Source organism: Brassica oleracea, chromosome C2 (genome assembly GCF_000695525.1).
Source record: "Brassica oleracea var. oleracea cultivar TO1000 chromosome C2, BOL, whole genome shotgun sequence".
Taxonomy (NCBI): Eukaryota; Viridiplantae; Streptophyta; class Magnoliopsida; order Brassicales; family Brassicaceae; genus Brassica; species Brassica oleracea.
In genome coordinates this window covers 15,323,013-15,336,314 of record NC_027749.1, presented here as the reverse complement: position 1 = coordinate 15,336,314, position 13,302 = coordinate 15,323,013, and the positions used below count along the sequence as shown (strand labels likewise).

General features: G+C 35.6%; 1 protein-coding gene across 1 annotated transcript; it reads right to left on the bottom strand.

The window, feature by feature from the left end:
* Nucleotides 1-9,981: 9,981 nt before the first annotated feature.
* LOC106322877 (probable S-adenosylmethionine-dependent methyltransferase At5g37990) lies at nucleotides 9,982-11,629 on the bottom strand. Its single transcript, XM_013761024.1, has 3 exons — nucleotides 11,464-11,629; nucleotides 10,545-11,198; nucleotides 9,982-10,438 (listed from the first exon to the last, which is right to left on the bottom strand). Exons 1-3 carry the CDS (start codon nucleotides 11,530-11,532, stop codon nucleotides 10,106-10,108), a joined length of 1,056 nt encoding a protein of 351 aa, XP_013616478.1. The 5' UTR covers nucleotides 11,533-11,629; the 3' UTR covers nucleotides 9,982-10,105.
* Between the last annotated feature and the right edge of the window lie 1,673 nt (nucleotides 11,630-13,302).

The window sequence follows — 13,302 nt, the reverse complement described above, 5'->3', positions numbered from 1 at the left end:
ACTCAAGAGATTCAACATGGCCGAGTCTCACCCATTATCTAGCCCCATGGTCGTGAGGTCCCTCGGCCTGGACACTGATCCGTTCCGTCCTAAGATGGACGATAAAGATGTCCTTGGTCCCGAAGTGCTATATCTCATTGCCATAGGAGCTTTGATGTATCTGGCTAGTCACACGACCAGATATGTTTTGCCGTTAATCTATTGTCTAGATTAAGCTCTTGTCCAACCCAAAGGCACTGGAACGGGATTAAACAAGTTCTTCGTTACCTGCAAGGAACGAAAGACTTGAGTTTATTTTATACTAACCAAAACAAAGAAGGTTTAGTTGATTTTGCTGATGCAGGTTATCTCTCGGATCCTCACAATGCTCGATCACAGACCGGCTACGTCTTTACTCATGGTGGTACAGCCATATCATGGCGTTCTATGAAGCAGACGATCGCGGCCACTTCATCAAACCATTCGGAGATCTTGGCTATTCATGAGGCCAGCCGTGAGTCTGTATGGTTACGATCCATGACCAACCATATCCGAGTCGATTGTGGGATGACCGAAGGGAAGGACGCACCAACGATCATGTATGAGGACAATGCAGCATGCATTACTCAGCTCAAGGACGGTTACATCAAAGGAGACAGGACGAAGCACATATTGCCTAAGTTCTTCTTCACACACGAGCTACAGAAAGCCGGCGAGATCCAAGTGGTCCAAGTGCGTTCCAGTGACAACTCAGCCGACCTGTTCACCAAATCACTTCCGACTTGTACGTTCAGGAAGCTCACGCATCAGAATGGGATGCGTAGACTGAAAGATCTTCAGTGATGTTCAGAATAGGGGGAGTAATACGTGTTGTACTATTTTTTCTTCACCATGGTTTTGTCCCATTTGGGTTTTTCTGGTAAGGTTTTAATGAGGCAACATCTAAAGCGTATTACAAACTCTGTATGGTTATGACATTCAAGGGGGAGTGTTATAAATCATATTGTGGATGTCTATAACCGGCCCATATCGTTAGAGAGAGAGGGAGACAGCTAGAGAGAGAGTCGGTCACCTTTGGTTTTCCTTTTCCTTATTGGTTTATGATTTGTACTCTTTTCATATTTGTATTTCTTTTTTCTATTATTTCCATTATTTTATGACAGTGTAATTCCCTATATATATAAAAAGCTCCTTATGTTTAAGATTAATAAGAAACATAGATTTTATTCTCTAGTTTCACAACATACACGCATATTTAGTCATGGACCGTATAAAAGCTATAGATGGTAAAAAGGTGTGGTTTGCTTGCGGTTTGCTCTCATCGTTTACTTAACTTTTTTAAAAAAATGTATTCTTTTACTTTGCAACTTTACCAGTTTAATATTTAAACTAAAATGAATAAACCTATAATTACAACAGATGTGTGTATCTATATGTGTATTTAGTTCATGACTTTCTTATAATTCATATATATTTTTTTTTAACTCTCTCAAAATTACCTAGATATGTACTTTGGTATTTTAATAAAAAACATTATCGACTATTATATTATTTATAAAATTACATGATAAATATTTGATAGTAAAATTTTGATATTGTTTATACTTTTTGTTTTAAATAACAGAATAAAATTAGTTTTATTTAAAAACAACTAGGGTAATTATAATATTTTAATAAATTTGATATTAGCTATAAATATTTAATAATATAATATTAAATTTCATATTTCAGATATATAAAATACTTTTAAAATAAAATAAATATTTTTTAAAAATTATATTTGTATCACTGATATTTTAGTTTGTAAAAAATAAATATATTATATGAATCACACAGTCACACTATTCATTATATATGTCACCATTCATATTTTGTTTTGAACCGCTTATTTTAGATGAACCGCAGTTGTTTCGCAGTATGTGTTTTTCTTATACAAACAACAGTTAAACCGTACCGCTATATCTGTTCCTCTTGTCCCGCACCGTTCAATCCGTTGTTACAATTGCCTTTGTTAACCATGTACACAATAATTTTGTTAGATCCTTGCATTTTTTTTATTTTCTAATAAGTTTAAAGCATCTCTAGTTTCACTTTATTTTTTAATTTAAAATAGAATTTAGAGTAAACATGCTTCGATATCTATTCTATTTTTTCTATTCTATAAAACCATCTATAATATATTTTTCTAGTTTTATCTCTAAAATAGAGTAACTCTAAAATAGATATGTGTTTCTTTTTAATGTATTCGTCTATTTTTTCTTTTAAAACGAATATTCTTCAAAGATTCTATTTAAATCTTACAACAAGTATATTTTATTTAAGAAAATTCATAATTAACCCTATTTACTTTTAAATTTTATAAGATTTTCATAAAATTATGACTTTGTATAAATTAAAGTTTTCCTAAAAGGTGGTTATGTAAATAAAAAAGTCAGTCTATTTTTATAAATAGTTGTTTTGGTTTTAAAGTTAAAGACTATTTAGAAAAAAAAAGGTATGATTCTATAAAAGAATTTTTTTTAATTTTCCTCTGTATATAAAGGAAAAATAATAATATTTATTTTAGAAGAAGAAATAGAGATGTGTTAGAAATCTTTATCTTTTATTATAGCATTTATAAGTGAAAATAGCAATGAAATTTTTCTAACGACAAAAAAATATTATATTATTCATACTTGAGATGGTCTGGTAACAAGAACGGAATAGAATAATCAACAGAACAAACGTTCTTACGAAAGGATCTCAATATCCTACCTAAATGATATGCAATTCAATTTTATCCCCTGGAGATATAGGTGATCTTAAAATCTTGGAACCTGTTCTTGAGATCTTTAATATCCTTCAACTCTGTCTAGAAGCTCGGCCATTAGTCAGGATCCTCTACCATTATTATTACCTCTTTGCAATATGTATCATAGTATTGACATGTCAAATGATCTAGTATATAATAAACAATGGGTTTACTTTATAAACAAAGTAATTTATTTATCTTTTATTCGTCATTCTATTTTTTACGATAAAATATATTATCCTTGGAATAGCACAAAATTTTATTATAAAGTCACTCAGTTTTAAAAAAAAAAGTGAACCAAGATAGTACTGTATACCGTAAACGTTTATTGTTACTTTACATCATTAACATCAACAATCTTCAGATTTATCCTCTCTGTCGCATCTGGTGGCTATTGTAGAAATCGTATCAAATTGTGAACATTTAAGATTAACAATTAATCACTATATCTCATTTGGAGATTATAAATTAATCACTACATATATTATATATCTAAATCACATAAGAAGCTAATACATATATCTAACCGAATGAATAAGATAAATTTCATCTGCTACTGTAGAGAAACATTAGTTTCGTACACTCATTATTGGTCCACTATGAATAAGATAAATTTCATCCAACCACATATTCTTTAATGTGTCACTCAGGTCCTCAGCCACATGATTAAATTCAGACGGTAACTGATTTTTAGATGAATCGGGTGAATCTACAAAAATTATAAAATCTACATGCTTTTACAAAAATAAATAACTAAATAATTAATTTAGTGAATAAAAATATTATAAAACTTATATAGAGATATAAAATTGTATATATGTATATATGTATATAACAGATCGGATATTCGTTTTTAAAAATATCCATATTTATGATTTGCTTCTTTTTTTCACGGATATTAAATTTTAGTATTCACGGAGATCCGAATTTTATGTATCGAATCGAAATGAATAATGGATCAAATCATATTTTACGGATATTTTGCCCACCTTTCATTACAGATCTGATTAGAGTTCTTATATAATATCTAAAAACACGTTCTAAACATGTCTCTACCTGTTTTTATCCAGACAAATGTCTTACCTGCCAAACGCAAGAATTGTCCACATATTAGTCATCTGGTCTGTGAGACTCTCATATTTTAGTAGATTAATGATCCAAAAAAATCTCTATATTTCCACCTAAACTATGTCGTATCGGTTAACAAAATATATATTATTAAAAATAATAACATCAATAAATGACAAAAATACAAGAATAAGAAAAGTATTCCAAATGCTTTGATTTTTATAATTCTTAAATGCCAGATTTTCTAGTTTGAAAATTTTAAAGCCTTCACTGGAATCACATTTTGACTCGCAAGTTGTGAAAATATTATTCTAAATAAAAGAAATATTTTACCACTTCTAATGGGGGTTCTACCTATCAGAACTCTAAACATAACTATATATATGTATGTATATATTAATGTTATTGGAAATCCAACCTAAAATTTCTTAAAACAAATGTTTTAAGAAAGCTTTGAGTGGAGTTTCCCATTAAATTAAAGGTCTTATAGTTAAATACTAGTATAAATATATACATATATATATAGTAGAACCTCTATAACTTAATACTCGATAAATTAATAATTTCTATAAATTAATAAATTTCGCCGGTCCCAATTTGGGCCGGTTCAAAATTTGACTTTCGCCGGTCTCAACTTGGACCGGTTCAAAATTTGACATAAATCGATAAAATAATAAAAAAATAATTTTTTAGAAAATTCTGTGTAAATATATGGTCCCACTAAAATTATTAATTAATAATTTATATGTATACATATTATTATATTGTTTATTTTATATTCACAATGAAATTATCTTTATATTTTCTTAACAATTCATATATTTTTTTATGAGATGTAGTAATATTATATTTAAAACCACATTTAAGTTTTATGCAATATATATTATATACACCGAATAATATAATAAAATTAATATAAATGTCAAATTTCAAAAAATAATAACCAATTTCTATACACTAAACTCAAATATTTTTCTTAGTTTAAAATAAATATATTTTAAAATAAAAAATATAATTAAAGAAAATTTTGTAAATTAATATATCTATAAATTAATAAAATTTCAAAATCTCAACATTACTAATTTAGAGGGATTCTACTGTATATGTATGTTTATAACTCTAATCGGTAAAGTCTTCCATTAGAAGTGCTCTAGGTTGCTAACATTTAGCCATATTTTATTAGATCAACAATGATCCAAAAAGATTCCCTATATTTCCACCTTAACTATGTAATATCGATTAACAAAATATATGTTATTAATAAACGACAAACAAAACAAGAATAAGGACATTGATTTTTATAATTCTTAAATGCGAGATCTAGTTTTAAAATTTTAAAGCCTTGGCCGGAATCACATTTGACTCGCAAGTTGTGAAAATATTTTTCTGAAGAAAAAGGGAAATATTTTACCGCTAAGTCGCTAACATTTAGCCATGTTCCCTCTACGATATGTATTATTGATATCAGAGTACACAATATATGCATCATAAAAAGTAGGGCTTTCACGTTAGATATTTACATAAGACACTTTCCATATATATATTCTACACGTCCCTTCAAGATGGAGGTATTTGAGTAACTCCAATCTTGCCAAACAATTCTTGAAATCTTGCTCTCGAGAGCGGTTTTGTAAGAGCATCAGCAAGCTTGTCTTTGGTTGAAATATGAGCAACACAAAGTGCACCAGACTGAACATTATTACGTATGAAATGATAGTCGAGGGCTACATGTTTCATCCTAGAATGGAAAACATGATTCGCACACAAGTAGGTGGCACCGACGTTGTCGCAGTAAATCACCGGCGTAGCAGGCAAGTTGATTCCGAGTTCTGACAGAAGGGAACATACCCATCGAAGTTCAGAAGCAGTATTTGCTACTGCACGATATTCAGCTTCTGTGCTAGAGCGAGCAACTCCATTCTGTTTCTTTGCTGACCATGAGATGGGAGTCGCACCAAGGTAGATGATGTAAGCGTTTGTGGACCCATAATCATCGGGATCTCCTGCCCAGTCAGCGTCGGAGTACGCATGAAGCGAGAGAGGTGAGTTTTTACGTACCAGAATACCGTGAGATGCAGTCCCAGCAAGATAATGTAGAACTCGTTTTGCCGCTTGCCAATGGTCATCAGTGGGTCTGTGCATGAATTGCAACAGCTTATTAACGGCATATGCTATCTCCAGACGTGTGAAGGCCAGATATGTAAGCTACACACAACCATTCGATAATCAGTCGGATTTGAGAGCATGGTTCCAGACACAAGAGTGGGCTTGGGATGTGAGGCCAGCGGAGTAGACACTGGTTTAGAATCTAGCATCTTTGTCTTTGTGAGCAGGTCCTGAATATACTTCCTTTGCATGAGGTGTAGTCCAGAGCTTGTGCGCGTAACCTCAATGCCCAGAAAGTAGGATAAGTTGCCAAGATCTTTGATTGAGAACCGTGTGGCAAGGAGATGAATAAACTGATCAACCAACGCATGGCTACTCCCGGTAACAACAACGTCGTCCACGTAAACCAGGATGAAGACCTGATGACCACCATGTGTGTAGACAAAGAGAGACGTATCGGCCACTGAATTTCGAAACCCAGCAGCGAGTAGAGTATGTTTTAGTTCCTCGTACCATGCTCGAGGCGCTTGTTTGAGTCCGTAGAGAGCTTTTCTGAGACGACAAACATGATGAGGCCTATCTTGATCAACAAAACCAGGAGGTTGAGAGACATAGACCTCGTCTTGAAGTGTGCCTTGCAAGAATGCATTGTTGACGTCAAGTTGACGGATGCACCAGTCATGTCGAACAGCTTGTTCCAGTACAAGGCGGACAGTAGTTGATTTAATCACCGGACTAAAAGTCTCAGCATAATCAAGACCATACTTTTGATTGAAACCACGCGCCACAAGTCGGGCTTTGTACCTGTCAATATTACCATTAGGAAGATATTTTAGTGTAAAAATCCATTTGGTATCGATGACATTTTGACCCGGAGCTGGTGGAACCAGATCATAAGTGTGATTCCGAGTTACTGCATTGAACTCATCAGTACAAGCATTGCGCCATCTTGGATCTCGCAAAGCTTGGTTCACTGGGGTTGGGATTATGGGTCGGGTGTTTACGGTTACGGTGAATTTGGAGTTGGGTTTTACGATATTGTTTTTGGCTCGGGTTCTCATCTGATGTTGATTTGTTGGTTGAGGTGGTGGCGGGTTTGTATTTTGAGAGGATGAAGATGAAGATGAAGTTTGAGTTTGGGACAGAACATGTGATATTTGTGGCTGAGTTGTGAAGGCTACGGGTTGGTTCGAGGATGTAGGAGCGGGGAGAGAGGATGGTGTACCTGTCGAATTCCTTATAGAAGTCATCTGGTCTCCACTAACATTGTAGGGATAGACGACCTCTGTTCTGCAGTAGATGGAGTTTCAGAGATTACCGGAGATGGAGTTGGCACGATCGTCTAATGAGGGACCGAGCTCGGGGGCGCTGTTGAACTAGTAGATACGAGTGGCCGGCTAGGGACTGGTATTGCTATAGGATAAGAGTGTATGGGTTCTGGTGTTTGCGGTTCGACGGTTGAGGAAGATTTGGGTTGAGGATTACGATATGGGATAGAGTCTTCGACAAAATGAACTTGTCGAGATGTGTATATTCGGCCGGTAACAGGTTCAAGACATAGGTACGCGCTTTGTGTGAGCGAGTAGCCGATAAAGACTCAGGGGGAGGAGCGATCGACAAGCTTTGTCTTGGCATATGGTGTCAGCCATGGGTAACATAAGCAACCGAACACACGAAGTTTGAGGTAGTTAGGTGGTTGATTGAAGAGCTTGGCGTAAGGGGAGCTGTTGTTAAGTACTGGAGACGGCAGCCGATTAATAAGAAACACGGCTGTGGCGAAAGCATATGGCCAATAGGTTTTGGGGACACCCGCTTGACTAAGTAATGTAAGCCCAGTCTCGACAATATATCAATGCTTCCGCTCGGCGATACCGTTGTGTTGTGGAGTATGAGGCGGAGAAGTAAGGTGTGAGATGCCATTGGCGGTGAGGAATGATCTGAGACCGATATACTCTCCTCCATTATCAGAGTATAAGGTAACGATCTTGGTGTTAAACATGTTCTCAACCAAAGCTTTGAATGCAATGAAGGTCTCACGAACTTGGGATTTTTGTTTAAGTGGGTAAAGCCAAGTGTATCGGATGAAGTGATCAACAAAGATAAGGTAGTATTTGAACAGATCGGTATAAAGAAGTGGGGATGTCCAGACGTCACTATAGAGACATTCATGTGGTCTGTGTGTTTGGATAGTGTTTAGGTGAAAAGGAAGTTTGTGGCTTTTATTCATGAGACAATCAGAACAAGCAAACTGTTTTTGAACTGAATGAACAACTGGTAAGGAAAACTGAGCAACAACAGACTTTAGAATAGAAGTAGAGGGGTGGCCAAGTCTTGAATGCCAAGAGAAGATAGAGGTTTTGGGTGATGGTGAAGCATGATAGGTGGCGATTGGGGATGATGGGATAGGCCACTCGTATAGTTCGTTCTTAGTTTTGCCTTGGAGCAAGCGCGCCCCCGTGCTGAGATCCTTCAACTGAAAATGTGCCGGAAAGAATTCGACAGATACTTGGTTAGTGTTGCATAATAGGTAAACAGAGATGAGATTTTTATGAACATTTGGAACATACAAAGCATCTCTTAAGGCTAGGGATTGAGAGGGAGGAGGGAGTATAGATGAACCAGTGTGCGAGATCGCAAGACCGCTACCATCAGCTATGGTGATCTCCTCGCCACCGTTGTACGGTTGGTGTAGTGAGAGATTGTTGAGATCGCTTGTAGGGTGATGGGTTGCTCCGCTGTCGAGGATCCAGTTACTTGCGCTGTACGGAGCTGCGGCGAGATTCGCGCGAGGCTGCCAAGGAGCTGAAGTGTAGCCTGTGCCGGAAGAGGAACCATGTTGTTGCAGTTGAGAGCATGTTCTCGCACTGTGCCCATACATACCGCATATCTGGCACCGGTCTTGATATCCACGAGAGTTACGATTGTCCTGTCTAGGACTGAAGCTCTGTTGCTGCCATGTTTGTGCTTGGCGGTTACCTTGACGATTGTTGACTGCATAGCGATTCTGGTTCCTGATGTTGTTGTTGTGTGGTTTGTGCCCGGTGTGAGTCGCTGCATTCGCCGTGATGGGAGCAGAGACTGGCTCAGTTGCGACAGTTTGAAGCTTGACTTCATGGTTAAGCAAGCGCTCATGAACTTCGGTTAGAGATGGAGGAGTGTCACGGCTCTCAATCTGATCGATGACAGTTTTGTAATCCTGCGGAAGACCGTCGATGACGTACTCGATTTGATCTTCATGATCAAGTGGTTTTCCAAGTAACGCGATCTGATCAAAGCGAGTAGTTAAACCTTGAAGATACTCATCGATGGTCTTGCTGTCCTTCTTCCAGTATTTCAATTGATGCTTCAATTGTTTGAAGTGAGCGCGACTTGGCTTAGCGTAAGTGTCGGAGAGTGTGGTCCAGATCTCCGCCGCAGTGGAGGCAGTGGACAGAATCGGCTGCAGAGAGGTCGAGACAGCTCCTATCAGGGCTGAGAAGAGCAGCCGATCTTGGCGTTTCCACAGAGTATACGCCGGGTTTGTAGAGATGATGCCTTCAGTTGTAAGCGTCGGGGGTGGGATGATTATAGATCCATCAATATGCCCCGCTAGGTCATATCCATCAAAGAGAGCATGGACTTGACGGCTCCACATCACAAAGTTGATGGAGGTAAACTTGGTAACGTTCGTCATGTTGACGTTAATGACGGTTTGAGTATCGGAGACGTTAATGGTCTCATATTGCTGGCCGGAGATTGTGACATGGTTGTGAGATGTAACTTTGAAACGAAGAAGAAGATGAGAAAAGAGGGGGGAGGTGGTGGCCGTAAAAGAAAAATAGGGATCTTAAGCTCTTGATACCATATTATAGAATGAACGATATGTATTATTGATATCAGAGTACACAATATATACATCATAGAAAGTAGGGCTTTCACGTTAGATATTTACATAAGATACTTTCCATATATATACTCTAGACCCTGTAACAGCCAAAAGCTTCATAAACGCTTAGCCAAACAATTTTACGCAACTATGATGTGTATAGAGTTTCTGATGTGCCAAAAACATTTATTTAGGAACAAACCAATTGACAACAATTATTCGGTATATCGTAGCATCTCAGTAAATTTTACGGACAACAACAAACATCAACGATCTATCATTTGATCATCAAAGAATCAATTTCTTCGAAGCATAATGAAAAACTGCATTCCGGATTTGGCATTGGCAAGTTCCGGAAGTATCTCTGGACACTTCTTCTCATAAAGCTCGTTTGTCCTCTCCAATGCTTCTTTACCAAACCTCGACTCAATAACTCCTCCAAATGTAACTTTGTTTGAAGTTGCCAAGAACTCTGGATCCAGAGGAAATTCTTCGTTGGCATGACTAATTTTCTCAAACGCTTCTATCGTGAAACACCCGTTATCTTCAATGACACTCTTGAATTCCGCAACGTGTGCCGGATAGATTGGGAAGTTGAAAGAGTCCAGCTCTTCTTGGTTGATTAATCCCTACACAAAACATTGACTAGAAAGTGTCATAAAATAATAATTAAGATGATGTGTTTTTTACCGTGACACTACAAGTACACATCAGAGGGTCAATATTTTTTTTTACCTCTTTAGCTACATCATTGAGGCAATTTCCCAAGTGATCAAGAAGCATTCCTTTCATTGTTTCAGACATTTTAACTCCATCCGGTACACATGATCCAAGAAGAAATAGCAATCCCCCGGACACGAGTTCTTCTCCTCTTGCTTTCAGGAAACTTCCCAGGTCGATCTTGAACTGATCAAGATACGCTTCCGCGACCTCCTCCGAGAATCCAGTGCAATGAATGTCCTTGTTCCATGCAGGAGAGTTTGGATCCGCGATCCCTTTTGGAATTTGGGACAACCAATGAAGCGAGTATGAACAATGTCCCACATGGAGACTGTCTCGAGGAAGAACACGGCCAAAGAAAGATCCAGGAACTCCAGCAACAAAGTATCCTTTGGTCGGAGGGAGTGTTTGGAAAAGGGTGTTGAAATCATTGTTTGAATGATCGTTAAAAAGAACTTGAAACTCAATGTTATCATCCGGATTTTTCTGAGTTTCCTTTCGGTACTTCTGTCCCACAGCATCAATTATGTTTTGTACTGCAAGGAACGTGTTAGGTCCAGTGGAACAACCAAAATCCGCTATGTTAAAGCGATTGGAAGCTGAGTTGATTTCGAGTTTGGTGGAGATTGCTTCACTGATCTTTTCCTTTGCTACTTCAATCAACGCTCTCTGCAATAATCAAATTCCATCATGAGTAGACAATATGTTTATTAGATTCAAAGTTTCCATGCTTCAAATTAACTCAAAGCTAGCTATTAATATATCTAACAGCAACAAAAATGGTTATCCCCGTGAAATGATCTTTTCAAAATTCATTCATTTTAGATAATCTAATATATATTTACAAGATGTATAGTTGAAAACAAAACTTTCAACAAGATTTCAAAAAAAAATTTCCAAAGTATTTTGACCAACCCGAAACAAAATAACTAACCTGATACGTTGAATGCTGACTGTAGCTATTCGAACCCTTGCCTCCAGCCATCGTGTACGTCGGAGCCATCTCTCACTCTCTCTCTATGTATATTTAGCGAGTGTAAATGTAATGATACTTGTGACTTGTGAGTTTGCTTGGTCTTAGTAATATGCACAAATGATGTATTTATATATATCCTGATATATAATTGTTAAACGAGGACGACAATATTGACCGATGCCGGAAAAAACGACTTGCAAGTTGCAACCCAAAAGCTTTTTTATTATTCTACATAGTACGTATGAACTTTCTAAGTCTAACTGACACATTTTCCACGCATGCTAATTATGTCGCCCATGACATTTATAATTTGGTTTTGTATATTATTTTATATATGGAAGCATAATTTTTTGACTCCAGTCCCGATTTCTATTTTTGTGACGCTATTAACCCTATTTATTTTTTTTTCAAATACTTTTTTCATGTAAAAAAAATTGTAACACATAAAACTCGTATAAAATATTAGAGAATCTGCAGAACATCAACACTGGTGAAAACATTATATAGTTTCTAACTAATATATTTTAATATAAAAAAATATAAGATATTTATAAGTTGACATGAGTTGAGAAAATCTCTTACTAAGATTTCAAATTCTTACGAGTGAAAGATTACTTTTTTGACCTTTTTTATATTTTTAATTGGTGAAAAACTATCTTAAAAACTCATGAATAGTGATTCTTATTTGTATTGGGATTATGAATACTTTAGAATGTTTAACAGTTTTTAGAGTTTTTTTTATCCAATCAACCTTTGTTGACTTTCTCTTTCTCTAAAGTGTTGAAAATCACTTGCAGTTTTTTTTTTTTTTTTTTTAATTTTCCATTTTTGCCCTGTCTTTTTTTTTCGGTACTTTCATTCTCTCTTTTATGGTTGGACTCATTAAGTATTATATTGTTATTTTTTTTTCTTTCCCCAAAATATTGAAAACTTATTTTTTTTTACTAAATTAATTTTACTAAATAAAATTGGAGAATTTGCCAAATATGACTCACAACTTTATTTTAAATACAAACATATACCCAAACTTGAATCAAATGCAAAACTAACTTAAAAGCCTTGTGAAAATATAGCCAGCCCCTTGTAACCAAACAAAAAACAGAAGCCATTTTTACAAATATAACTCCAGTAATTCGTCTGAATCGTATGAGATGATAGAAGTCTTCTAGACGACTTCAAGTCTTCTGGTGTAGCTGATCTTAAAAATAATTTTTAAATTTTTTAAAAAAATATTTTGATAAACGAAAAAATAAAATCATGTAATTATAAACAGTTTTAAGTGATATAAATTAAAATATAACAAAACTGAATTGTTTTCAACATAGATGAGTGTAGGTAGTGAATCATGGTATTCTTTGGTCTAGGGTTTGGCAACATATGTTGTATTATTGTATGTATTCTTAGGGTTAGATTTTGGAAAGCTTGAATGTTTTTAAAAAAAATTAAATTTTTACAAGTAAGTATTTATTTTTGTTTATAGTAAACACTTTTGAAGTTTAATTTGATTTTATGAAGTGTTTAGTTAGTTAATTAAGTTTAGAGGTTATGTTTAGGGTCTAGACCACTTCCATGGAAGTCGTCTGGTGAATAATTTTAGCTGGACGACTTACATGTAAGTCATCCAAATATTCCCGCCTAAATATTTTTTAAAAATTATTTTCCCGCTTAAATAATTTAAATTAGACGACTTAAGTCGTCTAGGAACTCTTCTATTTTAGTTTTCCGCTAAAAATATTTTAATTTCCCGCTAAAAATATTAAAGTCTTCTGGGCGACTTACAAGTAAGTCGTCTAGAAA

Excerpts from the sequence above, each read along its gene's own strand:
- LOC106322877 (XM_013761024.1), bottom strand. The coding sequence starts at position 11,532 with ATGGCTCCGACGTACACGATGGCTGGAGGCAAGGGTTCGAATAGCTAC. Across the intron at positions 11,199-11,463 it reads GTCAGCATTCAACGTATCAG|AGAGCGTTGATTGAAGTAGC; the intron begins GTTAGTTATTTT and ends TGATTATTGCAG. Across the intron at positions 10,439-10,544 it reads TCAATGATGTAGCTAAAGAG|GGATTAATCAACCAAGAAGA; the intron begins GTAAAAAAAAAT and ends TGTTTTGTGTAG.